This window comes from Passer montanus, unplaced genomic scaffold (assembly GCF_014805655.1).
Source record: "Passer montanus isolate IOZ18808 unplaced genomic scaffold, ASM1480565v1 scaffold15, whole genome shotgun sequence".
Classification (NCBI taxonomy): Eukaryota; Metazoa; Chordata; class Aves; order Passeriformes; family Passeridae; genus Passer; species Passer montanus.
Window position 1 is genome coordinate 13,623,209 of NW_024362051.1, and position 27,882 is coordinate 13,651,090.

General features: G+C 57.1%; 2 protein-coding genes across 2 annotated transcripts in view; both read left to right on the plus strand.

The window, feature by feature from the left end:
- Positions 1 to 21,757, plus strand: part of PPARGC1B (PPARG coactivator 1 beta) — a 46,988-nt gene extending 25,231 nt beyond the window's left edge. Inside the window, exons 2-12 of the mRNA XM_039701439.1 lie at positions 5,087 to 5,260; positions 7,769 to 7,981; positions 9,680 to 9,790; positions 10,468 to 11,557; positions 12,032 to 12,068; positions 12,429 to 12,493; positions 12,872 to 13,619; positions 14,124 to 14,199; positions 14,938 to 15,059; positions 15,331 to 15,485; positions 17,034 to 21,757. Coding sequence (XP_039557373.1) covers positions 5,087 to 5,260; positions 7,769 to 7,981; positions 9,680 to 9,790; positions 10,468 to 11,557; positions 12,032 to 12,068; positions 12,429 to 12,493; positions 12,872 to 13,619; positions 14,124 to 14,199; positions 14,938 to 15,059; positions 15,331 to 15,485; positions 17,034 to 17,137 — 2,895 coding nt within the window. The 3' untranslated portion in view covers positions 17,138 to 21,757. The remainder of the gene's footprint in view (positions 1 to 5,086; positions 5,261 to 7,768; positions 7,982 to 9,679; positions 9,791 to 10,467; positions 11,558 to 12,031; positions 12,069 to 12,428; positions 12,494 to 12,871; positions 13,620 to 14,123; positions 14,200 to 14,937; positions 15,060 to 15,330; positions 15,486 to 17,033) is intronic.
- A 1,047-nt stretch (positions 21,758 to 22,804) lies between these two features.
- LOC120498550 (E3 ubiquitin/ISG15 ligase TRIM25-like) lies at positions 22,805 to 27,798 on the plus strand. Its single transcript, XM_039701455.1, has 6 exons — positions 22,805 to 24,112; positions 24,727 to 24,822; positions 25,198 to 25,431; positions 25,526 to 25,548; positions 25,954 to 26,108; positions 26,724 to 27,798. Exons 1-6 carry the CDS (start codon positions 23,498 to 23,500, stop codon positions 26,798 to 26,800), a joined length of 1,200 nt encoding a protein of 399 aa, XP_039557389.1. The 5' UTR covers positions 22,805 to 23,497; the 3' UTR covers positions 26,801 to 27,798.
- Positions 27,799 to 27,882: the final 84 nt, after the last annotated feature.

The window sequence follows — 27,882 nt, forward strand, 5'->3', positions numbered from 1 at the left end:
AAATATCGGGGGTGTCAAGGGGTGACAGGGCCAAGGCACAACCCGACACCGCCTGTCCCTCATTCACAGTGACATTTTGTCAAATGCCACTGTCAGGGGGGTTGCTTATCTGCTGGCACACGCTCTGGTGACCTTCACAGCTCTGGCCAGGTGCCTCCTTGCTGTATTTACACTTATTTATAGCTGTCTCCTCCATGGCACCTCTGCCCTCCTCCCTGGTGCTGGAGCCAGGCTGAGCCCCCCACATCCCTCTGGCACAGCCTTGGGGATGGGCAGGGGCTGGCAGCGCCTGCCAGGTGCTGCTGGTGACCCCATGGGGGCTGTGGGGACAGCAGGGTGCACCCCTGGGCTTGGTCCCAGTGTGGGTCATGTCCCCAAAGCTCCTCACGGCTTCTGGGGCAGCTCGGGAGGGTGCTGGGGGTCTGCAGGCAGCCAGCCCTGCCTGGGAGTGGCTGTGCCCAGTGCCACAGCAGCCATGCCAGTGTCACAGCAGCCATGCCAGTGTCACTCCTGCCAGCCCCCAGTGTCACACAGGCCCAGTGTCACAGCAGCCCAGTGCCACAGCAGCCAGTGCCACAGCAGCCCAGTGCCACCCCAGCCAGTGCCACACCAGCCCAGTGTCACAGCAGCCCAGTGTCACACCAGCCCAGTGTCACACCAACCAGTGCCACACCAGCCCAGTGTCACAGCAGCCCAGTGTCACACCAGCCCAATGCCACAGCAGCCGGTGCCACACCAGCCAGCCCAGTGCCCCCAGCCCAGTGCCCCCAGCCCAGTGCCCCCAGCCCAGTGCCCCCAGCCCAGTGCCCCCAGCCCAGTGCCCCCAGCCCAGTGCCCCCAGCCCAGTGCCCCCAGCCCAGTGCCCCCAGCCCAGTGCCCCCAGCCCAGTGCCCCCAGCCCAGTGCCCCCAGCCCAGTGCCCCCAGCCCAGTGCCCCCAGCCCAGTGCCCCCAGCCCAGTGCCCCCAGCCCAGTGCCCCCAGCCCAGTGCCCCCAGCCCAGTGCCCCCAGCCCAGTGCCCCCAGCCCAGTGCCCCCAGCCCAGTGCCCCCAGCCCAGTGTCCCCCCAGCCAGTGCCACACCAGCCAGCCCAGTGCCCCCAGCCCAGTTCCCCCTGCCCAGTGTCCCCAGCCCGGTGCCCCCAGCCCAGTGTCCCCAGCCCGGTGACACCATCCCAGGGCAGCTCTGTCTCCCTCAGGGCTGTAATCCCGTTTGAAGCAGTCTGTGATTACGGATTTCCCTGATAAGCCCAGACAACCCTGCAGAAGCCCTGCCCGAGGATTTCCTTCCCTTTCTGGAGTCCCGGTGAGGGTGAGGAGGGAGGAGCTGCCGTGGGGCCGGGCAGGGCTGGTGGCAGCAGCCCTTGGTGTTCTCAGCACTTGCCAGCTGCTCTGCTGTGGGTGCCAGCCTGGGCGCTGCTGGCTGGCCTGGCAGTGCCCGCAGCCACATGGGGGTGTGTGTTTATCCCTCAGTGCCTTGGGCAGGCTCCTGGCAGTGCAGGAGGAGCTGAGTCCCCCTTTGCTGCCCCTGAGGAGGGGGCTGCTGTCCCTGGCTGCTTCCCCTGGCCCCTCCGAGGTGCTGCCTCTTTCCTTCCCTTTTCCCGTGGCACGTGGGTGACAGGGCCGCTGCAGGGCACCCCGTCAGGTGAGGCTGCTGCCAGGTGTTCCCCTGGCCAGCGGCACCTCAGAGGCTGGCCCTGTGCAGGCTGGTGAGCACCAGCCCCACGAGTGCCACCCCCTGTGCCCGCAGCCCGCGCCACCATTCCTGGCCCTGACTTCAAGGGCTTGGACCCAGGGCTTGTGCAGATAAGGGTAATTTCTGGCAGTGCTGGAGGGAGACAGAGAGCACCTGCAGGTCTCTGTGTCACGGTCACGGCGCTGTCCCCAGCTCCTGAGGCAGCTGGGCAGGGCAGACAGTGAGCTCAGGGTGCTGTTCCCTGGCACCAGGGCTGCTCCTGCTGGGCTCGTGGGTGCAGTGACCCCAGCCAGCCTCCCCAGTCCTGCTGGCTGCAGGGGTTTGGTTTGAGCCCAGGTTGACACTGGAAAAGAGGAAAACATTTCCTGTCTCCTTAATCCAGTGTTTGAGTTAGAGCTGGCTTGGGGAGGAGTTGGTGTCCCTTCAGAGATAAGACCTCACGTGCCAGAGCTCACACTGCTCCAAAGCAGAGGGACACAAAGGGACACGTCCCACCTGCTGTCCCCAGGGTGTCAGAGCCAGCACCGAGCTGGGACATCCTTGGATGTGGCTCCAGCCCAGGACATGTCCCCAGAGCTTCTGGGGCCACCAGAGACATTGGCCTGCATTGAACACCCTCCCAGCTGGGCAGGGAGATGGAGCTACCCCTGTGCCAGCTCCTGGTGCTGCCACAGCCCTGGGAGGGACAGACTGGGGACATTGCAAAGGGAGCAGCCAGGAGACAGAGGATGCTGACCCAGCAGGCAGCAGGAGCTCTCCTGGCTGCAGCAGGGGCTGGCCAGGCACTGGCAGCAGCTCCCTGGTGCCAGCCTTGCTGCAGCACCCCCTGCCCAGGTGCCCGGGCTGGAGATGCCTCCCAGCCTCTGAGCGTGTCTCCATGGGTGTTTGCTGGCTGCACACCAAGAACCCATGGCTGCTCTTCCTACAGAGTCCCGAGTAAAATTAGAACAAAAGTTCACTCCTCTCCCAAGGCAGCAGGAAGTGCAGAGGGTGGGAAAAGGGAGAGTCAGGGCAGATGAGGTCCCGTGCCCACAGGCAGTGTCCCCATGGCTGCTGCCACCCCAGGCTGGGCAGGGGGCTGGCCCCTTCCCCAGGGGCTGGGGGTGGTGGGCTCCCTCTGGAGCCCAGGTTTCTGGGGGCTGGGCTGGGTGTGTGGCACTGCCTGGCAGAGGGGGCTGGCTGTGGGGCTGGGGTGCCACCCAGGTGACCCCACCAGCAAAGGCTGTCCCCATGCCTTTCAAGGAGGAGAGGAGGAGGCTCCACACAGACAGCTGAGCTTTGGGCATTCCTGACCCGTGGCAGGCAGGAAGCTGGGAGCATCCCCAGCGTGGCACTGGCAGTGGCAGGGCAGTCCTGCCCCGAGTGCCCAGCAGCCTCAGACTGCAGGAGTTTATTTTTACCCAGCCCTGTTGCCAATGGGGACGTGTCACATCTGTGGAGTTGATCAAAAGACACGCCGAGCACTGGTGTCAGCTGCTCCTTGTGATCTCAGCACCAGGATCTTTTCCCTGGTGGCATATCAAAAGGAGCAGGAGAATTTGGCTGCTCTGCTATTTTTAATTGCACGCACACACGCACACACAGACACACGTATATCTGTGGATGTATGGCTTGGCTAAAAATAAAACCCTTTGCCTGTGTTCCCATGGGAAGATTTGGGGAGAAGGGGGAGACAAAGTTGTCACAAGACTTTTTCTGGAGCAGGCACTAGAGCAGGGACAGGAAGGCAGGGACAAGCCACAGCAGGTAAGGGACACATCTGAAAGGCCAAAGGACATCTGATCCCAGAGCAGCCCCTGAGCAGAGGGACAGAACAAGGGGAAAGGCAGCATCTGTGCCCCCAGAGCTGGCAGTGGGGACTCCTGACCCACTGCATGTGCTCTGACACCTGGGATCGAAGGTTCTGGCAGGGCAGGTTAGAAATTCCCCATGCCTGGGGGCCCAGGGAGGAGCCTCAGCTCCCAGAGCCCCCAGGGGTGCCCGGTACTCCTTGTGGCACCACACCTGTGGTGTCTGCCTGACACACATCCCTGCAGCAGAAAGGTGAAGGGAGGTGCTGGGAGAGCATCCCCCAGAGCAGGGGCAGCTCCCAGAGCTTTGGGGCAGCACCAGCAGCTCCCTGCATCCCCAGCCCCACTGCAGCCCCTGGGCATGGCTGGGGCATGGCACTGGCTCACCATCAGGCCAGAAAACCACTCTCCCTGCCCTTGCTCTGCCCTCTGAGGTGCTCTCCTTGTTTTCCACCCCCCCTGGGATGGGGCAGGGTGGAAAGCAGGTGAGAAGTGCAAAAAGGGAGTGAGTGTGTGCAGGGCAGTGTCCTTTGGAGTGTCCTGAACGTGGTGGGCAGCGTGGCAGACAGCCTCCTCAGCCTGGGGGAACACAGCCAGTAATCCCAGATTATCCCAATTTGAAAAACAAAAAATGAGGAGAGAAAGAGAGAAAAGCTGTCTCTCCCATTGCTGCAGCTGGGTTTGAAATCCCTTTTCCTTCCCACTGAGTGATGGAGGAGACCCTTCCAGGCTGCTTCAGGAGGAGGGGCCCCCACGCCCCCCTGCAGCCTCTCTCACATGCTCAGATGTTTGCCTGCTCCAAAATCCATTTGCTCTGTAAATAAACTTGCTTCCCTCACTGCCAGAAGACTCCCCTTGGGCAGGCAGTGCTGGGAGGAGTCTCAGCAGACCTTTCCCCTGTGTTTTACCCTGGACACTGAGGCAGAACAGGCACGGTCCAAATGCCAGGGCAGCAGCGGGTGCTGGTGCCAGCCCTGGCTCCCTTGGGTGCTGGGTGCAGCTCTGGGTTTTGTGGCTGGGGCAGGTGCCAGCTCCTTTCTGTGGTTAAATGGAGATTTTTTAACTCACATCACCCCGAGTGCTCTCAGACATCCTTTCATTTCCACGCTCCCCTCTCCCTGCAGGGAGCGGGCTCTGGGTGGCCCTGGGGGTGCTTTGGGATCTGCACCTTCCCCGAGGGGTGTCCGGGCTGTGTGGTGGGACAGGGAGAGCAGCAGCTGTGAGCTGCTGTCCCAGGTGTTCTGTGCTGGTCCCCAGGCCCCACTGGATGTCACTTGTAGGGCACCAAGGGCAGGAATTGCCCCTGAGATGAAGATGGCAGTGTTGGTTGCTGTGCTGTGCCCTGAGCATCTGCTCACTGCCAGGCTCTTCCCGTGCAGCTCCTGCTGTCCCCAGCTGTGCCACAGCTGTGGGGCAGCTCCAGTGCCAGGCTGAGTGGGTGAAAAGGTGCCCACCACGCCGTGCCAGTGCCTGGAGCCGCGTGGGGAGAGGGTTTGGAGCGGGGCTGGGAGCACGGGGGTGGATCAGTGGGTGACAGCGGGGACGCTGCTGTCCTCAGCTCCTCTCCTGGGGGCTCAGGCGTTTCTCTCCTCTCCTGTGTGCAGTATGAGGTGTCTGGCGAGGAGCACCTCTACTCCGACTTCCCCGAGATCGATCTGTCCCAGCTGGACGCCGGCGACCTGGACTCGGCCGGCTGCTTCGGCGAGCTGCAGTGGGGCGGGGAGCGCTCGGAGACCGACTCCAGCCAGTACAGCACCGACGACTCCGAGCTCCTCCAGGTACCCAGCCCGGCGGGGGCAGGGGGAGGGAGGCTGGCAGGAGGGAACACACACACGGCTATTAATATCTCCTCCCCAGCTGATTAGTGCTCCATTAATTTGTGCATCGGCTCTAAATGGGGTAAGCGGAGTAGGGCTAATGAGGAGGAGGAGGAGGAGGCTGCTGAGGCAGCCCTCCTGTGCTGGATTATTCACTGGAATTGCAGCCGGGGTGCAGCGTGTCCTGTTCCATTCCTGGAATGCCAGGGCGGCAGTGCGGGGGTCTCAGCACTGGAAAAATTCCCTTCCCAGGAGCTGGAAGCAGCTCCTTCACCCTGCTCCTCACAGCAACCAGCCCATTCACCCTGCTCCTTCACAAGAAGCAGCCCCTGCACCCTGTTCCTCACAGGAACCAGCCCCATCACCCTGTTCTTCACAGGAACCAGCCCCTGCACCCTGTTCCTCACAGGAACCAACCCCTGCACCCTGTTCCTCACAGGAATCAGCCCCTGCACCCTGTTCCTTACAGGAGTCAGTCCCTGCACCCTGCTCCTCACAGGAACCATTCCCTTCACCCTGTTCCTCAGAGGAATCAGCCCCATCACCCTGTTCCTCACAGGAACCAGCCCCTGCACCCTGTTCCTCACAGGAACCAGCCCCTTCACCCTGTTCCTCACAGGAACCAGCCCCTGCACCCTGTTCCTCACAGGAACCAGCCCCTTCCTCTGTTTTGCCAGCTCTGGCAGCCCCTCTGTCGCTGGGTCCCTGCTCCCTGTGCCAGCAGGCTGCAGAGCTGGGGCAGGGGATGCTCCTGGGCACAGGCAGGACTGCTCTGTGTCCCTGTGCTCCTGTCTCTCGTCTCCTGGAGCTGTGAGGACAGGGCACAGCACAGGCAGGTTGGAAGCAGGGAGATGCAGAGGGCACCGGGCACAGAGCAGGCTGGCAGCACCCTCACCCTGCCCAAAGCTCGTGCCATGCCCTGGCAGTGCCTGTCCTTGGGGCTGGGGTCTCTGTGCCCTCCTGAGCAGCACCCAGGCCTTCACCCCCTTGCACAGGGAGGTTGTGACCCACTGGTACAAGCTAATTACCAACCCTGGGTTACATTTTGGGAGGAGGAGGATTTCTATTTAAACAAGGAGATGAAAAAAAAAAAGGCTCAATATTTTCTAACCTGCCCATAATAACAACCCTGTGGCTTTTATGCTGGGCTGATGCTGTGCTTGAAAATGGTCCAGTCCAGCTGAGGGACCTTCATCACGAGATGCATATTTTCCGTGAACTTCCTGGGGAAAAGATAAACAGAAAAGAAATGCAAAAGCCAGGCCGATGAGGAGCAGTGGAGTATGATGAAATGTATCCCACTGAACTTGTATGCACAGCAATCTCGTGCCAATAACAGGAGGAAAAGAAACGGAGCCAAAAATGGAGCATCCTGCTGCCTTTCCCTGGAGCCTGCTCCAGTAACTGCGAGCAAGGTTAGGGCATGGAACAAAAGATGTTTAATTTTCAAACAAGAGGAGAGAAACACGGGAGGCTGTGTGCAGGCAGCAGTCCTGCCTGTGAGCCTGACTTTACCCCTGTGCTAATTTTATCCCTGATGGTAGCCTGCTTCTCCTTGGACATGGTTTACATTCAGGTTGTGATGGAGGAGGACCAAAAAGAAGGAGCTGCTGGCTCGCTCCAGCCATTCCTCAGCTTCTGCACCCTCTTCTGGGCTTCAGCACTCTGTTGCCAGACTTGAGGGAACTCGTGGGGCTGGGTGGGACTGGGAGGGCACTGGGAAGGCTGGAGGTGCCTCAGCAGAGCCAAAGCCCAGATGAAAAGAGGAACCCATGCCAAGCTGGAGCAGTGGGCAAGGAGGAGGCAGGAGCAGCCCCTGGTCCTGCCTGGCCCAGGGTGAGATGGGCCTTGCACTACAGCTCCCCTGACCCAGTGTTTGGGTGAACAGCATGATCTGGGGGTGCTGATGGGAGATTTGGGAGAGACTGGGGCTGTGCTCTGGACAGGGTCTCACAGAGCACTGGGTGCAGCTTTAAGTGTGAGGGCTGAGAGCCCCTGGGCAGCTGGAGGTGCCTTTTTGGGGGCTCTCAGTGAACACAGAGCTCAGAGTGGTTGTTGTCACCAGCTGTGGCTTCAGGCCAGCGGTGCAGCCCGGGCAGAGCTTCCCCTGTGCCCTCCTGGGAGGCTGTGCCCTCGTGCCCACTGGGCAGCCCTGGCTGAGCTCACTGCTCGTGCGCTTGCAGAGTCAGGAGGATTTGGGCCAGGAGCTTTCTCCTGACAGCTCCTTTGTCTGCTGCTGTTTGCCTCGTGGCGGGCTGGGGGGACTGTGGGGAGAGGAGCTGCTCTGGTTCATTCTTTCCCTGCTGGGGTGCAGGTGGACAGACTGACACTCCTCTCACAGGTCTCACAGTGGGTCACTGGGAAGTGTGGGAGCTGCTGTGGCTCTGCTGGTCCCTGTCCCCTCTCCAGCACCCCGGGGACCCTCTGCCCAGCCTAACCCCCCTTTTCTTCTCTGCCTGCTCCTTTCAGATAATAGACAGCGAGAACGAAGCGCTGCTGGCAGCCCTCACGGAGACTTTGGATGATATACAGGGAGATGACATGGGCCTGGCTGCCTTCCGAACTATGGAAGAGGGGGACACGCTCAACCCTGCCACCACCTCACCTGCCCCCTCCCCCAAACCCACCGCCCCGGTCACGGGGGGGCCGCCCCCGGCCCCCGAGTGTGATGAGCTGTCTCTAGTAAGAACCCACTTCCTACTGTTTAAGGTGGATTTGGATGAGCCCCAGATAAGCCGGCTGCATGGGTATGATAGGAAGCCAAGGTCTGAATTTTTTCATTCTAGGCTTAAAACTCTCTTTAACCGTCAATACCAAAGCATATACTTGTATTGTATACGTATACATGTTCTGCATCATTGCTGTCACCTCCATCACCATCCTCACGGGAACCAGCTGTGTGTATACAAACCTATCTCTGGACGGGGTGGGGGCGGGTGGCAGGGGGCTGGGGGCTGCTTTGGCACACCCACTCCTGCTTTTAACGCCATGTGCAGGTGTGGGGCTGCCCGGGGCTCTCCCTGGCTCATCCCAGCCCCGTGCCCATGGGCAGTGGTGGCTTTTCCCCCTGGCTCTGCCCTGGGCTGAGCTCCCTGCTGTCACAAGAGGGGCTTGCCTGAGTGTCAGCCCCTGCCCTTTCAGTGGGAGGGTTTGACCCTCCCTGTGCCTTCCACCAAAGCCCCTCAGGGGCTGTGTGGCCTCCAGTCCCTCCAGATTTGGTGGCTGGAGCATCCCTCTTGGTTCCCTGCAATGCTGGGGCTCCCCTTCCTGCCATGCCTGGGAGGTTCCCTGGGCCAGGACACCCAGCCTGCTCCCTCCCGCGCCTCGCAGTCCCCCCCAGAGCCCCCAGCCCGGTCCCGGGGTGTCCCCAAAAACGCAGCGAAGGGGAGGAGTGACATCCAGTGGTGACAGCGTGCATTTCCACCGCCCACGCCCCGCGCAGGGGTATATATCACACATGACCTGTATGTGTATATATAGGATGTATACGTTGCAGGGGCGGGGGGGAGCGGGAGCTGGGCGCTTCCACCCACAGGAGCCTCTCTCCTAAAGCCCCGGCTGGCATTTCCTGGCAGACCCTGACCCGGGCACCCCTTTTCTATCAGTCCCTACCCCCCAGATCTGTCTCTCCTGCAGTCCCCGGTGCCTACGCAGTCGTCTTGCTGTTGAGCTGTTGTCGCCTCGGTTGTTAGCGCCACATGGGCACAATCTCAAATGTTGCTGCTGGGTGTGGGGTCTGGGTTGTTTTTTTTTTCCCTCCCCCTGACCAAAATTGGGGTTGAGTAGAAGGATAATGTGCTGACCCTGCCATCAGAAGCGGTGGCACTGCGAGTGAGCTGGGGAAAACCCCACGGTGACACGGTGCTGGGGGAGATCCTGACAGATCCCACAGGGATTTGCATCTCCAAAGCGCCTTGGAAGCTCGTTAATGAGTCGAGGCCCTCTCTGGACGTTTTGGCTAAATGAGCCTCACAGGGGGACTCAGCGAGCTGTCCAAACCCATCACTCACACCAGTGTAAAGCCTCTGTCACCTCAGGGCAGAAGTGATGGAGTGAGAAGCTGGGATGCCACGGCAGCTCCTGTGTGTCTGACCCGAGTGGGGTTGTCCCTGGGAAGCAAATTCCCTCCTGCACACTGCCCAACCTGCCTGGGGGTCCCTGGGCTGAATGCTGACCCCCACAGGGCTGCTCACAACCAGGCACCTGCCCCACAGCCACGTGGGGTGGGAACTGCTTACCTGACCCTCCCTGCCTGATATTTTTTTGCCCCATTTTTGGGTCGGATGCTCGGGGCTGGATGTGCTCACGCGTGAGCCAAGGGGCGTTTTCTCCTGCCCTCGCTGCGATGCCGACTCCTCTTCTTGCCCCTTCTCTTTGCAGCTGAAGAAGCTGCTCCTGTCTCCGTCGCCTCCGAGCTGCGAGGCCCAGCGGGACGGGAGCGCCCGGCGCCCGGGGACCCCGAAGTCCCGGCCCCCACGGCCCTGCTCCAAGGTACCAAACCCAAACCCCTGCAGCACCCACCTCCCGGCCCAGAGGATGGTGTTGGGCAGTGTGAGCAGCCTCTGGGCTGGGCAAGGCGTTGGGACAGGCAGGGACTGTCACCCGCAGTGCTCCCACCCCTGTCTGATGCAGTCTGGGCTCTGCAAGACTTTAGGCTTTGTGCTGTGCTAAGAAGCACCTTGATCTCACTTGCACCCAGGGGGGTTTGGCCTCTCTCAGCTTCCCTGAGCACCCCTTAGTGAAAGCCCCATGTGCCCCATCACTGGTCACCCCCTTGCCCCCTCCCTGCTGACTCTCAGCCCAAGCCAAGGCCTTTGGCCAGGAGTCCCTGCCTGTCACACTGCAGAGCCCACCCAGCACCTGAGCTGGTCTGAAACCCGGCAGAAGGTGCCACCAGAGATTTTCCTGCTTTGCTAATGGTAACTGTGCGGTGCATTAGGCCTGGCCTGTTAGATTGGGTGGGAAGAGCAGCAGATCCCTCCTGGGGAGAAGGAGCATCCCTGCCTGCAGGAGGGGCAGCACTCGGGGCACGGGGCTGACCCCAGGGAGGTCGGGGTGCTGGTGAGCCACAACTGGGGGCTGTGAGGGTGTGGGGTGGCTCTTCAGCCTCCCCCCAGGGTCGTGGCTGTGGGGCTCAGGGCTGACTTTCTCCTCTCTCCTCTCGGAAGGTGGAGGGTCCCCGGGACAGGAGGGCGAGCGTCCCGCAGGCACAGAGCCGCAGCTGCACGGAGCTGCACCGGCACCTCACCTCCAGCACCTCCTGCTCCCAGACCAAAGCCCCCCAGGCACCCGAGGAGTGCCCCGGCAGCAGCCACCACCCATCCCCGGGCGACTGCGCCCACCACGAGGACGACAGTGACTCCAGCGAGGACTCGCTGAGCTCCGGCGACTCGGTGGCCGCCCTGTCCTCGGCGGAGGATGGCCCTGGCAGCCAGTTCTCCTGCGAGGGGGAGCTGCACTCGGTGGTGGAGCTGATCCGCTACATGCACACCTACTGCCTGCCCCCTCGCAAGCTGCCCGCCCGCGACCCCGCCGACAGCAGAGCCCAGCCCTGCAGCAGCCCCTTCAAGAGAGCCAAACCGGACTGTGCCCCCGCGCCGGGCAGCGCCCAGAGCCGGCCGGGCTGCGCCTGGCAGGCAGCTGGCAGCCGCAAGAAGCCCGCGGCGTCCTTCTCCATCCTGAAGGAGCTGCTGGCGCGGGACCTGCTGTGTGACGTGAGCAAGCCATACCGCCTGGGCAAGCCCGTGTACGCCGCCCTGGCGCGGCCGCCCGGCTCCTGCTCCCCCGTGCCGCCCGACGGGGAGGATGCCAGCGGGACTTGCGCGTCCAGAGTGAGAGCAGCAGCAGCAGCAGAGAGGGGCGAGCCCCGGCAGAGCCCCGAGGCGGAGGCGCCGCGGGAGCTGGGGGCCCTGGAGGACGATGCTGGGAGGCAGGAGGGCACCGCGGCCGCGGGGAAGGTGGCCCGCAGGCAGGACAGCGCTCTTTACGCCGTGCGCCGCTCCAAGAGACTCAACCCCGAGCTCGGGCACTGGCTCTCCTTCCTGGAGGAGCCCCACGCCGAGCCCCCCGTGCCCCTGGGCTGCAGGGAGGCCGCGCCGTGCCCGGTGCTGGAGGGCTTCTCTGCCGAAGAGCCGGCGGCCGAGGTGGAGGTGGGGGGCACAGCCCTGTCAGCAGAGCCCCAGCCCCTCTGCCTGGGCTCCCTGGGGGATGGAGAGGTGGCCACTGAGAGCCGGCGCTGTGCCCTCCTGGAGCAAACAGGTGAGAGGCTTGGGGACTCACTCTGCTTGCTGTCCCCAGCGTGCCCGTGCTGCCCGTGCCATCCCTGCCCTGGGCGAGTGATGCTGGCCGGGTGCTGGGTGCTCAGCTGGCAGCAGAGCTCTGAGCAGCCCCCCGTGTGCTGGCTGTGGGGTCCCATGCATGGGCAGCTGGGGGTCTGTTCTCTTTTGGGGTGCTTTTTCAATCCGTGGGCATCTCCTGCCTCAGTTTCCCCATGGTTGTAATGAGGTGGAGGAGTTGGTGGGGCCATAACCCAGCAAAGACCAGGTTGCCCCATCCCTGTGGGTTCTCCCTGGGTCTGGGCTCTGGGGTTCAGCTGCAGTGGTGCCCCAAAACCCCAGCAAGTTGCAGGTGCAGGAGTGGCTCAGCCCTGGCAGCGTGAGCCGTCCCTCTCAGGTGGGCAAAACCCTCAGGGGTACAGCCCCACTGGTAACCTGCTTCTCTCCTGCCTTTCAGAAACACCCAGGTGTCTCACGCTGTCCTTGGCACAAACGTAAGTGCAGGTGGGGCTGAATGATCCAGTCTGGGGCTGGAAAGTGCCTGGGGTTGTGTGGCTGGGCAGGGCCTCTGCAGCCAGCACAGGGAGCTGTGTTTGCAGAGCACAGGGAGCTGCACTGCTGGGCACGGCTGTGGGGAGCCACAGGGTGTGAGGAGCTGGGAGAGCCCCATGCCCAGGGCAGGGCATTTTGTGTGTGCCCTGGAGCTGCTCACCCCCCTGCCCTTGTGGGGTTACTCTGTCAGGCACCAGCTGAAGTGGGAGGGCTCACTTGTGGGAAGTCTTTTCTCAGCTTGCTTGTGGGTTTTGGGGCTGTGGTTCACCTAAACACTTTCCTGGTTTTCTGCTCTTCTCCAGTGACCCAACCTTTGGGAAGAGAAACTTTGAGCCAATGCTGACCGTGGAGCTGTGTGGGACAGCAGGTAGGACATGCTTTGAAATCTTTAGTTTTGCAAAAATGTACTCTGGGAGGGAGCTCATTTACCCTAAATTCAGCCTGGAGGCATCAGTTCCAGCCTACCCAGCCAAGGGACACCTTCATCCCCTTCACAGTGCAGACACAGGAGACTGCTGTGCACTGCCACATCCGAGCACCAGGAGCAGCTCAGGGCAATGCGTTTGGGGTGGGAGGAGATGTTCAGGGGGCCCTGCATGGGCCAGGAGGGAAGGGAGAGCCCTCTGGTCCTTCTTGTTCCCCCAAGGGCTGCTGGATGAGGCTGTGGGGGCAGCCCAGGGCTGGGGTGGGGCAGGGCAGGCCGGAGGGGCAGAGCTGACTCCTGCCCTTTGTCCGGGGGCTCCAGGTCTCACACCGCCCACCACCCCGCCATACAAACCTGCCGAGGAGGACCTGTACAAGCCAGACATCCCCCAGGAGGCAGGGAAGGAGGAGGGGCTGGCCCCCAGCCCCGGGGATGCGGCAGCCTCGCGGAAAGCCCCCAGGAAGCACCCGGAGAGGACGGAGCTGTTGGCCCACCTGAGCCGGGCGCGCCCGCTCCCCGAGCAGCAGGGCCTGCTCAAGCGGCCCTTCTCCCGCTCCTTCGGGGACCACGACTACTGCCAGGTGCTGAAACCCGAGCCTGCCCTGCAGAGGAAGGTGCTCAAGTCGTGGGAGCCCCCGAGCCAGGTGGAGACGGAGCACAAGAGGAGGGTCCCGGCCGCCCACTACCAGGGGCTGGAGCTCGGCAAGGACGCGGGCACTGAGATGCTCTGGAAGGACGGCGCCAAGCAGCTGAGAGACCAGGAGATCAGAGCCAGCTTAACGAAGCACTTTGGCTTTCTGGACAGTGCCCTCGACGACGAGGACATGGTCTTCTGCAAGACCCCCGAGTACGACACCGTCTTTGAGGACAGCTGCAGTGAGAGCGGCTCCCCCGTGGAGGAGGATGAGGAGGAAGAGGAGGAGGAAGAGGAGGAGCATGGCGACAGCAAGCTGTGCCTGAGGAGAAGCGCCCTTTCCAGGAGCAGTTTGCATTACTGCTCCCGGAGCAGGTCCAGCTCGGGCTCCTCGTGCTGCCGCTCGCGGTCACCTGCCAGCAGACGCACCTTCAGGTAGGGGACACGGGGACACTGGCACTGCTTTTGTCCCCTGAATTTTCAGCGTGGTGCAGAGCACCCCCAGTGCTCTCTGCTCCGCTGAGAGCCCAAGTAGTAAAGATGCTAATTAATGAAAGAAAAACTGTGAAAAGAATTGGTGCTGCAAGTCATAAAGATGCTAATTAATGAAAGAAAAACGATGGAAATAATTGGTGCTGCATCAGTCACTGCTGCAAGTGTCAGCCATGGCCTGAGGAAGCAGTGGAGGACTGAAGCAGCCAGGGGGTTCCATGGCAGGGCATGGGCAGGACCCAGGCCTGGGAAGGGGCAGGACCCTGGCATCTGTGAGAAAAAACTTCTCGGTGTCCTTTCCAGTGAGTCCAGACCCCAGTCTCTCCCTGGCTCCCAGTGCCCCCGAGTGCCCACCCACTCCTGTGGGTGTCTCAGCTTCTCACTGATGTTTGAAGCTTTCCCAGCAGCTCCCCCAGCCCCGGGCTGACCTCCTGTCCCTCCTTGCAGGTGTGAGAATGGCGAGCAGTGTCAGGGTGGCAGCGGGCAGCGGGGCCAGCTGAAGAAGAGACGGGAAAAGGCCATCGTAAGTGAGGGGGGACCCACAGGGACACAGCAAGCCCAGCCCTCGGCTCATCTGCTGCAAAAAGCAGCAGTGGAGCCCGTTAGCCCTGGCTTCAGCATCCCTTGGTGCCAGGCCAGTGTTAAACAAGGACAGGGGGTGGTGGGGGGAGGGAAACCCAACGTGCAGCAGAAGCCGCCAGCGATTGGCAACACACGGAGTCCTTGGCACAGGGATGCCCAGAGCCTCCCACGCTGGTGCCTCAGTGCACTTGGCACTGGCAGCTTGTGGGGTGAACTGGGGAATCCCTGATATCACAGATATGGCCCTGCTGCATCCTCGTGCACCAGGAACCTGTGGGCACGTGGTGGGAGCTGGGAGAGGAGTGGGCACGTGGGAGAGCAAATTGGTGCTCCCTAGTGTTGTGCACACACACTCTCACACTCACACTTGCTGCTTTGGCACTTTTTCCTGCCATGCAACTGGATTTTGCCCCTGGCAATTCTTGGGACTATATTCCACATTTGCCAGGAGAAGTAGAAGAATGCAGGAGAATTTTAAAAGAGAAGAAGGGACGATGGCTGCTCCAGCCTGGTTATGGCTGTCCTGGGGGTGACACTGTGACCTGACTCCAGATGCTGGAGATGTCAGGCTGTGTCCATGGCAGCGTTTCCCAGTGCTGGCTGCAGGGGCTCCTCCACAGCCCAGCAGCAGCACAGAGGTGCAGGGTCCAAGCCTGAAAGCTTTTGGTTGCTTTGGCAGGGGGAAGGCCGGGTGGTGTACATCAGAAACCTCTCCAGCAGCATGAGCTCCAGCGAGCTGAAGAAACGCTTCGAGGTGTTTGGTGAAATCGTGGAGTGTCAGGTCCTGACCAGGACTAACAGGTGGGTGGGCAGTGAGCTGTGGCCCAGGGCTCCAGCAGCTACAGGCAGCTCCTCTCCTCAAACCCCACAGCTCTGCCAGGCAGTGCCACATCAATCCCCAGCTCAGCCGAGCCCTCGGTCTTGGTGCTTTTCTCAAGGAGATTCAGTGTGTCCAGAGCTCCACGGGCATCTGTGGGATGGAGGAGTGGAAGAACGACGGGCCAGGGGTGTAGTGCTGCATCTCAAGGGCTGTGGGGCTCATCACATGTTGAACTTTGTCTCTGGTTCTCAGGGGGGAGAAGTACGGCTTCATCACGTACCGCTACTCCGAGCACGCCGCCTTATCGCTGAAGAACGGCCCCTCGCTGAGGAAGAGGAACGAGCCCTCCTTCCAGCTCAGCTCTGGTGGCCTGGGGCGCTTCTTCTGGACCAGATACGCTGACCTGGGTGAGGAAGCAGCAGCTGCTTTGTCTCTTTTATCAGCACAGAGCTGTTACAGCACACTGCACCGCTGAGCCCCGGTCCCTCAGGGATCCCAAACGCCTTCAGAGCCTGCAGGAGAAGCCCCACTGCCTTTCCTGTGGCTCATGGGGCTGCTCGTGGCTCAGACAGGTGGATTGGGGAACTGGGGAGAAGGAGAGAAACTGGTGTGAGGCCTGAGGGTGTGCTGGCTGCAAAATGTAGCATCACAGCCTGAGGTGCTGGGTCTCAGCTGAGCGCAGCCCTTCCTGTGTCTGCTGAGTTTCTGCACGGTGCTGGAGGCTTTCCAGCAGAAAACTCCCTTCCCAGGCATTAGAGAAGGCAGTCAGCAGCGTTTCATTAGCCCAAGAGGTGATGTGGGTGGTTTGCTGCTCTGCAGGACAGATTCACCAGGCTGCACATGCACTCTGGAGCCAAAGTGACAGCACTGAAATGTGCTGTGGTCGCATTAATCCTTTCAGTGCTTCAGCAAGGTCTCAGTGACTGTGTCTCCAGGGCTGCAGCCTGAGCTGAGGGCCAGGAGCCAAACCCTGTGTTCGTCCTGCAAGAGAAATGTGTCCCAGGCTTTGCCCAGCCTCCTTGCTTCAGGTGTTTCACCAACGCTGCATGTTTATTTCTGTACCCTCTGCAGAGGCTGAAGGGTTCTGGATATTACTGATGAGTGAAAGACTGAGGTCCAGAAAATAAAGCCCCAAGTCTTGACTTTCCTCCAGATACCCCATCTGATTCAAGTACTCGTGATTTTTTTATCACCTTGCAGTATCTGTTCTGCTTAGAGCAGCCATCCCTTGACTTTGATTGTGGGCACAAATGTCCATTGTTCATCTAGAGCCTCCCATTTTGCACACAGAGAAATTAGGAACCAGGTAGCACCCCATGAGGAAGATGGTGACTGTGCAGTGCTGTGGGGAGGGGGGCCAGAGCTGCCCCCACTGCCTAAGAGAAGCCCCCTCAGTGCTCCTCACCTGATTTCTGCAGAGCCACAGTCACCCCCTTCCTGCACAGCCCAGCTCATTCCTAAAATCCTGCTCATCTCATCACAGGATGAGAAGGGCAGCCCCCAGGCAGAGGGGAAATGCAACCACACCATTCAAAAATATACTCCCAAAAAGTTAAGCTGCTGTGAAATGAGGCAGCCTTGGTTCTGCTACAGGCTGAACTCCCTGGGCTTTCCAGGGGCACTCTTGTTCAGCTCCTGGCATAGGGCTGGCAGTGGAGCAGGCTGGCTCTGCCACCAGCACAGCTCCCATGAGATGGCCCTGTGTCAGCCCCTCCAAATTCAGCTGCACCCAGCAGATTTTTCCACCCCTGGCAGTGAATGCCCGTGGTGTGTGCCCTGCCCAGCTGGGCCTGGCTGCAGCCCCTCTGCCCCAGCTCTTTCCAGTGTCACATCACCGCAGTGTCCAGCCTGGCTGGGCAGTGAGCAGTGCCCTGCCGTGCCTCGGTTTCCCTCCCCATGAGGCAGACAGGACGCTGATCCCCCTCCCTGACCAGCTCTGTCCCTGCCACCCCCAGATTGCGGCACGGACGAGTCCTCCCCAGCTGCGGTGAAAAGCAAGTACGAGACCATGGATTTCGACAGCTTGCTGCAGGAGGCCCAGCTCAGCCTGCATCGGTAACAGCCTTAACCTTGGAGGAATACCTCAATACCTCAGTCAAGGCACTTCCAATATGTTTACGTTTTCAAAGAAATTATTCAAGTCTATGGCAAGAGAGAGAGCGAGAGAGAGCGAGAGCACGCCCGCGAGAGAGAGACTGCTGTCCCCTGATCGATGTTTACATTGAACAAAGCTGCTTCTGTCTGTGAGTCCCCATGGTGTTGATGTCTCACTGCCACACGTTAGTCCCCCCCTCTGCTTCTGACTGGTTGTTTTAGGGTGAGCCTAGGAGCCCCCCGGCCCCTCTTCCCCCTCCCAGCCCTCCCCATGCTCCCGCCGTGGAGTTGCAGCTGTGTTCACCATAACATTTTTTTGTCCGTAGTGTGTGATGATGAAATTGTTCATTGTGAATAGAATCAGGATTATAAACTAATTTTTAATAGAAGAAGAGAAGAAAAAAAAAGTATATACTTAAAAAAAATGTATTTATGGCTCAGATGTACTGTAATTCAGATTTATTGTACCGCTTCCTTGATTTTTAACTATGCACTGTAATGAGGCACTTGCCACTCAGCAAATGGGGGGTCAGAGCAGTCACAGAGCTGACATTCCCCTGCCTCCCCTGCTGGCAAACCGGGGTGCTCGGTGCTTGCCCCAGGGTCACCCACTTTGCTGTCAAAGCCATTCTTCGTGCTGGCGTGGCCTGAGCCCCCAGCATCACCCCCGTGCTGGGCTGGGTCCTGGTGGGTGATGGATGCAGCTTTGCAGGCTGCAGAGGGTGGGAGAGGGATGCACTGCCTGCAGCCAGCGCTGCTCCGGCCTCCGCTGCCTTTGGAGCCTCCAGAGAGGGGCTGGGGGCTGCAGCCAGCCAGGCCTGACCTGCTGGGTCCTGCTGCCACAGCCTGGGAGGGAGATGGATGTCTCCAGTCCGTGTGGAGGAGCTGGCTCCTCTCCAGCTCCTTGGATGGCTGGGAGACTGGCCAGGCCCTGTGGCTTGATCCACACTCGCTTCCACACCCTGCAAAGCAAGCGGGGCAAGGAGACCTGTCTGTGCTTCCCACTGGGCAGCCAGCCCCAAATCCAGCCTGAAGCCCAGCCCCAAATCCAGCCCAAAGTCCAGCCCCAAGCCCAGGGAGGCGGAGTGGGCACACTGAGCACCCCCAGCACCCTGCCCCGTAGCTGATAAGCCATACACGTCCCAGCACCTGGATCCGTCCAGCGCCCCGGGGCACAGCTCTGCCTCTGGCCAAGGGCCCTCGGCGCTGCATCTAAGTGGAAAATGAACTTGTGGACTTGCCCTCCATGTGTGGGTGTGGTGGGAAGGGGACACAGCCCCCCACCGGCCGCAGCAAAGCCCACCACCAGCCGGCCAGAGGCACTGTTTTCCCAAGGGAGCGGGAACCTCGCTGCTCCTCAAGCCATTGCCACCTTCTCCTTTTATTTTTGAGCCCCAGAGACCACTAGGGATTCAGCCATCCTCTGTAGATAGAATATTATAGCCTTAACTCTGCCAATAGATAGATTAGAGTCTCCTGGGGCCTCCCCTCCCCGTGGCCTGGGGGTTCTCTCCCCGGTTCCCTGGGTATGTTCCGTCCTGCAGGGAGAGCGACCAAAGCCTCGGAAATGGCACAAGATGTGACGCCAGGAGCCGGAGCCCTGCCAGGGTCGGCCCCTGGAGCGCAGCTGGGCTCTGGCAGGAGCAGCAATGCCGACACCAGCACAGTTCCCTGGCTGTTCCCTCGGGAGAGCCGTGGTTCTGACAACACCCAGCCCGGCAGCGCCGGGGCCCGGAGGCCACCGCGGGGTCCCCGCCCCGCCGCCGGTGACGAGCACTGCCAGGGAACAGTCCTTGTGCCATTCCAGCCTCAGCAGCGAAATCTGGCACCTCTCCCACCCCAAATCCCACGGTTCTCATCCCACCTTAGCGACCACGAGCAGCTCTGGCCGAGACTGAGCATCTGCTATTGGCAATTGCCTCATTGTAGCTTTGCCTTTTTCTGTCCTAGTATTTCCTCACGATGATGATGATGATGTTTACATGTGATTGCTATAGAGCTTATGTAGAATGTATATAGCGACACATTTAGGGTGGGTAGTACTGTCCTGTGCTGTGCTGATGTTTTTCAGAAAACGATCAATCCAAAAGAAAAAAACCAACAAAAAAAAAAAAAAAAGAAAAAGAGAAAGAAAAAGAAAAAAAAAAAAAAAAGAAAAGCAAATAAGTGGAATTCTTCCATCTCCCACTCAGCTGGGGGCACCCACGGCTGGGCCCTGCTGGGGATGCATCAAGGGTGGTGGAGGGAAGGGTTAGTGCAGAGCTGGGGGGCTCCAGCCCACGCCAGGGGATCACTCAGTCACTTCCCAAGCACTGGTTTTGGCAGAGCCAGGCCCAGAATTTCCCGGTGTTTTCCTGTGGCTGGGTGCCCTGGGTCGGCCCCAGCCCTGCTGCTGGGTCCCGAGGCTGGTGCTGGGGAAGGGGAGGGCTGGTCCTGCACAGAGCTCATCAGTACTGCAGCCCTAGGGTAGGAAGAGATGCAATAAGTGGTCTTTGTGGTGCCTGAAGCCTATAAGTGGGGTTGAGTTTTCTTTTCTTTTTTTTTTTGTTTTTTTTTTTTTGGGTCTTTACTTTTTTTCCTTTCACCTGGGATGGTTTGTTTTCCCTCCTCCCCCAAAAAAATCTTTCTTTTCCAGACTTATGCACTATGCTCAGAGCCCCTTGGGCTGTGTGCTGCCTGCCCTGGGGCTTCCCCCACCTTTTAGGACTGGGTGAAAAATAAATTTCCACTTGATTTTTTTTTTTTAATTTTGTGGGTTTTTTTGTTTTTTGTTTTTTGTTTTTTTTACTCTAAAGGTGTCTTTAGCTCACAGTGCTCGAGTCTGCAGGAAGATGGGTCGGGCACAGGGGCAGGTGAGAGCTCCCTCCTGAGCTGCCTAAGGTTTGGATGCTGACAGGGAAATGGGGCAGGAGCAAAGCAATGCCCAGGCACTGCTGCCAGGGAAGCCAGAGGTGCCCAGAGCTTTGCAGGAGCTGCCAGGGACGGGGGATCCCCCCTTTCCCAAGGATTGCCTTTCCATCCCACCCAGCCTGTGGGACCCCTCACAAGGGCTGGGGCTGTGGGATGGGCAGGAGAAACTGAGAGCAAAAGGGTTTATTCTGGTAGGCAATAAGTCAGGAGGAGATTTATTTTTTTAAAACTGTGTAAGTATAGAACGTCCCCCGGCCGTTTCCTGCAGGTGCTGTGGGCAAATGCTGAATGTGTGAAGAGTTTTCTGATAAAATGCCCCTTTGCTTGTTTTGCACAGGTTTGCCCCAGAAAAACTCGTTGTTCAGGGCGGGGCAGCAGGTTTCTGGCTGGAATCCAGCGTGTCCCTGAGGCTCCGCAGGGAGGAGCAAACGTTTCTGAGTGTGTGGGCTGAATGCAGAGGACAATCCCGGGTTTTAGGGTGGATGCTGCCCCAAAGCAAAGGTTTCTCTCATTTCCTCAGCACAGCTGCCTGGGCTGCACATCCTTCAGGAAGCAGCAGCTCAGTCACCTTGCTGCAGTCCTGGGTCTGACCTCAGCTCTGCGCCGTGCAAATGAGTTTTGCGATTGCAGATCTACACGGTTTTCTCCTTTTTTGGGGGATTTTTTTTTTCTTTCTGGAGGTCTGCTGGGTCCTGAGGTACCGGTGTTGGAGCTGAACCCGACGCCCGTTCTGTTCTAAGTCCATCCCTGACAATCTCAAGCAATACAGAGCCAAATGCAGCCTTGGTGTTTCATTTTGGGGTTTCATTTTGGGGTTTCATTCCTCTTCCCTCGCCCTCCCCGGGGCCAGGGGCAGCAGCAGGAGCTGGGGAGAGAGTGTGTGAGTGCATGTGAGAAAGAGAGAGAACGGTTCAATTGATGCATTTCCTGAGAAAGGTGTAAGAATTTCACCTAAAAAGGGGCACATCTGCTTTGTTATTTATATAAAAAAGCTAAATTCTGTGGTTTTCTTCTTTTTTTTTAATGTAAAAGGACACTGCTCATAATTATTAGGGGCCAATTCTGCCTCTGTTGCTCATGCTGAGTAAGCACTACTTAACTCTGCAATTTTCTACTTGCAGAGTAAGTAAAAGCAGCAGAATTGATCCCTCTATGATTAAGAATCAAGTTTTTAGTATTTTTTTTTAATTGGTAGTGTTTTTTTTATATTTCACTTAATTTTTCCCCCAGTTCCGTTCTGTTGTGTCCTTATTTATGTAATATACTTTAACCTTAAGAGATGGCATGGATTCTTATGCCTTTCCTTTATTATTATTGTTATTATTTTTAAAAAAAGAAAAGAGATTTATTTCTAGTGTGATTTAACTGTCTACCTTCTAAAATGAGAGAACGTTTTCTTGTATTTTTACATTGTCAGATTCTATAGTTTCATAGATAATTTAACCAAATCGCTCAATGTATTCTCTATATCTATCCAGTGGGTATAAAAGTTCTATTTTAAATTGTGTAAATACTTCAGAACTGGCTTCTTTTTCCAGACTCCCCTGCCGTGGAGTTTCTTGTTTACATCAAAAAGACTGTAGAATCTCTACGCTCATGTACTGTAAATAGTGAAGTGATCTGCCTATAAATAAACGATAACATATATACTATAAAGTGGAAAGAACAAAAAAAAGGAACTGTGTGGACTTCATTTTCCTGCCTGCTGAGCTGTCCTGGCTGCTTCCTGGAGTCTCAGTTCCCACCTGTGCCCTGAGCAGGGGCACCTGACACCAAATCCTGCCTGGGCTCTGCTGGCACAGGAGCTGCCTGGCAGGGAGCTCAGCTGTGTGCCCCACAAGCTCTGCCCAGGGGCTCTGCACCTCAGGTAACCCCCACAACTGCCCAGGCAGCAGTTATCACTCCCAGCCTCTTGTCCAGCTCCAGCCAGGAGTCTTTGCACAAGGGAACAGCTTTGGTTGCTTTGCCCTCTGGCTGCTGCTCCTCCCTGCCCACAAGGATTCTTCCCAGCTTTCCTTCCTGCCTCTTTTCCTGAGCCATCACACAGGGCTGGACCTTCTGCCATGCTGCCCTTGAAGTGTCCAAGCTCCCAGCCTCGAGCTGATGTGAGGAGTTTGTCCTGTTGTCACTGAAAATGGGGAATTAAGCTCTCTAACACTGTAATTTCAATATTAGAATTGGCATTTCTTTATTTCATCCCCAGGCATGCGGGGCATAACTCCCAATTACACACACCACACCTTGCTGACAGACCAGCTTTAATCCATGTACCTTTTGCATATCCGATACATTTCCCCAAACCCATTCCTATATGCTAAACATTCCCTGAATTTTCTGCATGTTTCAATCACTTCTCAGAGTTCATTTTCACTGGCGTAGGGTTCTTTTGAGGGTCCCGGTTGGTCGTTTGGGGAACATCCCATTCCTGCAATTATTCTTTCATGGTCACAGGCCTCCAAAAATTTCTTTGAATGCATCCCATTGCTGTTGTTATAAATACATATCATATTGTTGGCTTTTCACAAATACTAAGATGAATGCTATATGCATAATGTTAAAATAACTTTGCTTTTATTCTGCTATTAACAAAAAAATTAGACAGAATAGTAGTGGTAGCTGATATAGTTATAAGTGAACTGTTTGTTTGGTCGGGATAACATCCAGTAACGTGTCACAAGGACACTGCTGTTGGTATGCCAGCTATCAGCATCTGCAGTCTGAAGGGAAGTGTGGACCAAGGCTCAGACTGGAAGTGATAAGGAGAAGGAGCCAAAGCCACAGCCAAGAAACACACATGCTCTAAACAGGGAACCCAAGGAGGGGCCATGCAAAATAGTGCCTGGAATGTATAAACCAGTTTATGGGAAAATATGGATATGCATAAGGGTCTATGAGTATGCAACAAGCTGATGTAATGGCAAAGGTATTGAAGGGTTCTCCCCGAAGGTGAAGGTGTGCTCCTCGCTGAGTGCCAAGACACACCCGATCGTAATCTTTGCTTTACTGCCTCAGCCTCCTACTGTCCGTTGTTAAACTTTTTACATTTTCTAAGGAGAGTGAACGTGTTCACACTGTGATCTGACCAAGACATTGATACCGGCATTGCTCAGGCTCACACTCCTTACGGCTGCACGCAGCACAAAGCCCCGGCCGGCGAACCGAAAGGAATTCCCAACATTTCAATAAACACGGCTTGTTACAACTTTTTTTGTCAATACCGACTCAGGCACAGGCCCTGGCCACGCGGCCCCGGGAGGAAGGAAGCTGGAAAGAAGACACGGCACACCCTCCCTTGCAGGGGGGAGGAGGCAGCAGCCTTGAGCCCGCGGGGTGAACTTCGCTCCCTGTGGCCGCTCGCGTTCGGTTTCGTTTCCCGGCAGAGCCCTCCCTCTCGGCCCTGCCCCGAGCTGCCGCCATGGCCCAGGCGAAGGCTATGGCCGGGCTGAAGGAGGAGCTGACGTGTCCCATCTGCCTGGACATCTTCAGGGACCCCACGATCGTGGACTGCAGCCACAGCTTCTGCAAGGAGTGCGTCAAGCAGGCGCTGCGGGGCCAGCAGAGCCCTGCCCGCTGCCCGCTCTGCCACTCGCCCGTGGGCGAGCTGCGGCCCAACTTCCACCTCCGCAACATCGTGCAGAGGGTCCTGGACGCTCCCGCGCACCACGAGCAGGAGAAGCAGGACGGGCAAGGCGAGGGCAAGGCGGAAAGCTCGGGCCAGGCAGCGGAGGTGGTGCCGTGCGATTTCTGCCTCCAGGAGCCGCAGCCCGCGGTGAAGACGTGCCTGAGCTGCGAAGCCTCGCTGTGCCAAGGGCACCTGAGCAGGCACAACAGTAAGGACGGGCAGAAGAGCCATGTGCTGGTGGAGCCCTGCGACGGCCGGCTGCTGGCCGAGAGGAGATGCGCCCAGCACGGCAAACTGCTGGAGTGCTTCTGCCAGAACGACTCGGCCTGCATCTGCGTCCTGTGCTCCGTCATCTCCCACAAGAACCACAGCATCATCAGCTTGGAGGAGGCTTTCAGCGAGGCGCAGGTAAGAGGCTGCTGGGACGGTGGCACTGGCCTGGACTGCGCCAGGAAAACCCCAGAGAGCTGCCACGGCACAGGGGCAGCTCCTGAGCTTGGGAACTGCGCACCCAGCATGGGGCTAAGTTGCGCTCCTGGGCTTTCATTCTTTGTTTTGTCCCAGGTTCTCTCCGGCTTTGGCCCTTGGGATATAAAACAAGATGTTATAACCGCGTTTTTCCCCTCCTGAGGGAGGAGTTTGGCCAGACTGGTGGGAGTGAGTGCTCCTGCAAGGTTTTAGTCCTTGGTGCACCTCCAAGGCAGAGCTGAGCCTGAGCTGCACTTATGCAAAGATAATTAATGACAGAGTAACAGAAAGAAAGGTGCCAACAGGGGAAGTAGCTTGATATATGGCTAGTGCACATGAAGAGTTTTCAGCTTCAAATTGTCCTTTTTGTGCTTGTAATTGTGGCATTTGTTCAGGGAGAAAACCTTCCAGTGAACCTTTATCTGCTGCTTTGTCCTGAGAGCATGCAGTGAGCAGACCTTTTGCAAGTCTAGCTTAACCCCTGTGGATAAAACTGCTGATCTCGTGCACTATGGCAGTCCTCTCCTGATATCTCCTTCCCGTGGTATTTGTAGGTATCTTTCCCTGGAATACTGGAATCAGTGAAAAACCATGAAGCTGCCGTGGACAAAGCCATAGCAAATCTGCTGGAACAAAAAGAGAGACTAAAGGTTTGTTTCAAGGTCCTCTATCACCTTGTGGTGCTTGCTCAGTGGTAAATAATGAGATAAAGTTTTCTTTTGCCCTTCCCCAGATCGTGGATTCTCAAGCTTTGTTAGTTCCTGGGTGGTTTCTCATGTATTTTTGAGATTTCTCCTTTGAGGAAGGATGATGCAGAACTTTCTTATCAGTCTGGGAGGTCCATTCTTAGTTAAGCTTGAGAGGCTGTGCCTCCTAATGAGTGGCTGGTGTGTGGCTTTTTGATTTTTCCAACCTTCAACTTTTAGTTACATGCCTCATCCCAGAAAAAAAGATAGGTTTTTTTTCCTGAGTAAGAGGTAGTGTGGAAAATGTCCCTTACAAATTTGAAATTGTTTTCTTAATAGACTGATGAGAGCCAGAGGAGGGAACAGCTGGAAAGCCTGTTCAATGACATCTATAAGGAGCTGGAGAAGAAAAAAGGAGAGGTCCTGGAAGTTCTCAGTGACTACGAGGGGAAACAACTTTCTGAGATTCAGAGAGAGATTAATAATCACAAGAGGTTGAAGGATTCAGCCAGCCAGGATGTTCGGAGGCTGGAGGCTCTGGGAAATCAGAAGGACACACTGCTTTTCACCAAGGTACCTGTCAGCATCCCCCTTCCCAGAGACACAGAGCTGCAGGGCTGGCCTGTGCCTGCACTGTGCTGATTCTGCTCCCAAAATGTCTTTGCAGGCTTTTTCGGCGATCAGAGGCAGGTAAGCTCTTGCTGAGGTTCAATGTCTTTATTGGTGCCATGGACGAGGGACGGAGCGCGCTGTCAGTGAGTTCACACACAGCCCGGGCAGGCAGGAGTGGGGCTGTGCTGGAGGGCAGGAAGCTCTGCAGGGGGATCAGGACAGGCGGGATCCACGGGCCAAGGGCTGCAGTGGGAGGTGCAGTGAGCCAAAGGGCCAGGTCCTGCACTGTGGTCACAACAATCTCGTGCAGCTCCAGGCTGGGGAACAGTGACAGGAAAGCTGCCTGGCAGGAAAGAAACTGGGAATGCTGTTCACTGTTGGCTGAACATGAGCCCAGGTGTGCCCAGGTGGGCAAGAGGCACCTGGGCTGTCTCAGCTTTTCCTGTGATTCTGTGGTTCTGTGATTCCTTCTGTGTGTTTTAGGAAATGCCAGCCCCTTCCTAAAAGGAAAGGTCTGCCAAGGCCACCCATTACTTTGGAAAAACCAAAAACAGATAATATTATGAGGCTTTTCCAGAAATTCATCTCAGACATGGAGGTCTCCTTTAGGCAGCCTTGGGTACAGGTAGCACCTAAAGGTAAGTGCTCATTTCACCATGTCAAAAGCAAGATGGAGAAGTCAATAAAACATGCTGTAAGAAAGGACTGTAATGAGGCACCAAGTGCACTGAGTACCTCTAGAAGTGCTAATTCCTTACACTGTGTGCTTACTTGCACACATGTGTGCAGCAAAGGGAGCTGGTCCTGGCGTTCAGGGCTTTGGGGTGTGCCTTGAATGCACCTTGCTAAACCAGGCTATGGATGAAGAGACTGGGAAGTCCCAGGAGTTTTGTGGGAGGTTTAAGAGAAGACAATAGAATACCTCTGTGGCATCCCTTTGATTCAAAGGGATGTTGAGAACTCATCCCAGCAGTGTCAGGGTCGGACATAAGTAACCTACTCTTCCATAAGTAACCTACTCTTCCTGTGTAAATACTTCTACTCTTTTGCAATGCTTTGTAAGCTTAGCCTACAGTGCCAGAGCTGTGCACAGTGGATACTTGTCTGACTGAATTGGTGAAATTAGGGTTCCCTAGGTACTGCCCTCTGGATGTTGCTTCAGCCCTTGCTGGCAGCGGGCCTCGGGTCAGGACAGAGACAGATTCCAAACCTCCACAATTATCTGGTAATCGTAATGTGTTTTTTCTCTTTAGGTCCCTTCTCATTTGGTGGTGGTACAACATACCATGGATCCACATACGGACCTACCTTTAGTTTTCCTTACAACTAGCCTAATGAAATATAAATTCATTGGCAACCATAATGCTAACAGTCATAGAAAAGAGAGAAGAGAGAGAGAAAGCCCAACCAAAACTATCAATGCACAGCACAATTGCTCCCCCATCACCTGCTTTCTGATGTGCAACCACTGTTCCTGAGCAGCAATTGGCTCTTTGTGGCCATCTCCCCCCAGTTCATACACTGGGCATGGTGTTCTGTGGTGTGGAATATCCCTTTGGCCAGTTTGGGTCACCAGCCCCAGCTATGCTTTTTGTGCACCTCCTTGCTGGCAGAGCATGAGGCACAGAAAGCTCCTTGGCTCACGTGTACACTGCCCAGCCACAGGCAAACCATCGTTGTGTTACCAACATTGTTCCCTGCTGAACTGCACCAGCTGCTGAGAAGATAATGAATTCTCAGGAATGAAGTTCTCATGATTAGAATGAATCCCAGCCCAAACTGGGACAGGACTCCAATACACACAGTGCCATCCCAGAGCTGCTGGGAGGAGGATACCAGCAATGAGAGCTGCTGGAAGCTTGGAATTGTTTGTGCCTGGTTTGAATGCTCCTCTCTGCTCCTTGGGTCGAAGATATCAACGGTAGAAGAAACACTTTTTTCATGATGTGTCTGTCAAGGCTGGACATCCTGCTAAGAACTTCAGGTTTATAGAGACTGGAACCATCCCTTTCAAGTATCCCATCCATGCTGCTATCAGTGTGTTGAAGCTCCTGTAGTAATGTGGGGACACGGTGCTGTTTTGTATTTCCATGCCTAGAAATTGTGAGCCTTGCACGGAAGCTGTGCTAAGCTGGCATGTCATAAACTCGATTGTGGGCTGCTGTGAGGGGGTATATCACAGCACCCTGCCTCTTCCTGCAAGAGCTCCTGTCTTATTTGTTCTGTTCATCATAATGGAAATACCATTAAGTTGCTCGTTTTTTGCTCAGCTGTTTCAAATACTGTGTTGGGTTCATGTTAATAAAGTCATATTACCAGCTTGTTAAACACGATGGCAATTTATTTTATCTAAAAGCTGACAGCTCAACATTAACTGCTACAGAACTAGGCAGCAGCGATACTGATCTTTGA

Coding starts and splice junctions, on each gene's coding strand:
- LOC120498550 (XM_039701455.1), top strand. CDS start 23,498: ATGGCCCAGGCGAAGGCTATGGCCGGGCTGAAGGAGGAGCTGACGTGT. Junction 24,823..25,197: donor AACAAAAAGAGAGACTAAAG/GTTTGTTTCAAG, acceptor TTTTCTTAATAG/ACTGATGAGAGCCAGAGGAG. Junction 25,432..25,525: donor ACACACTGCTTTTCACCAAG/GTACCTGTCAGC, acceptor ATGTCTTTGCAG/GCTTTTTCGGCGATCAGAGG.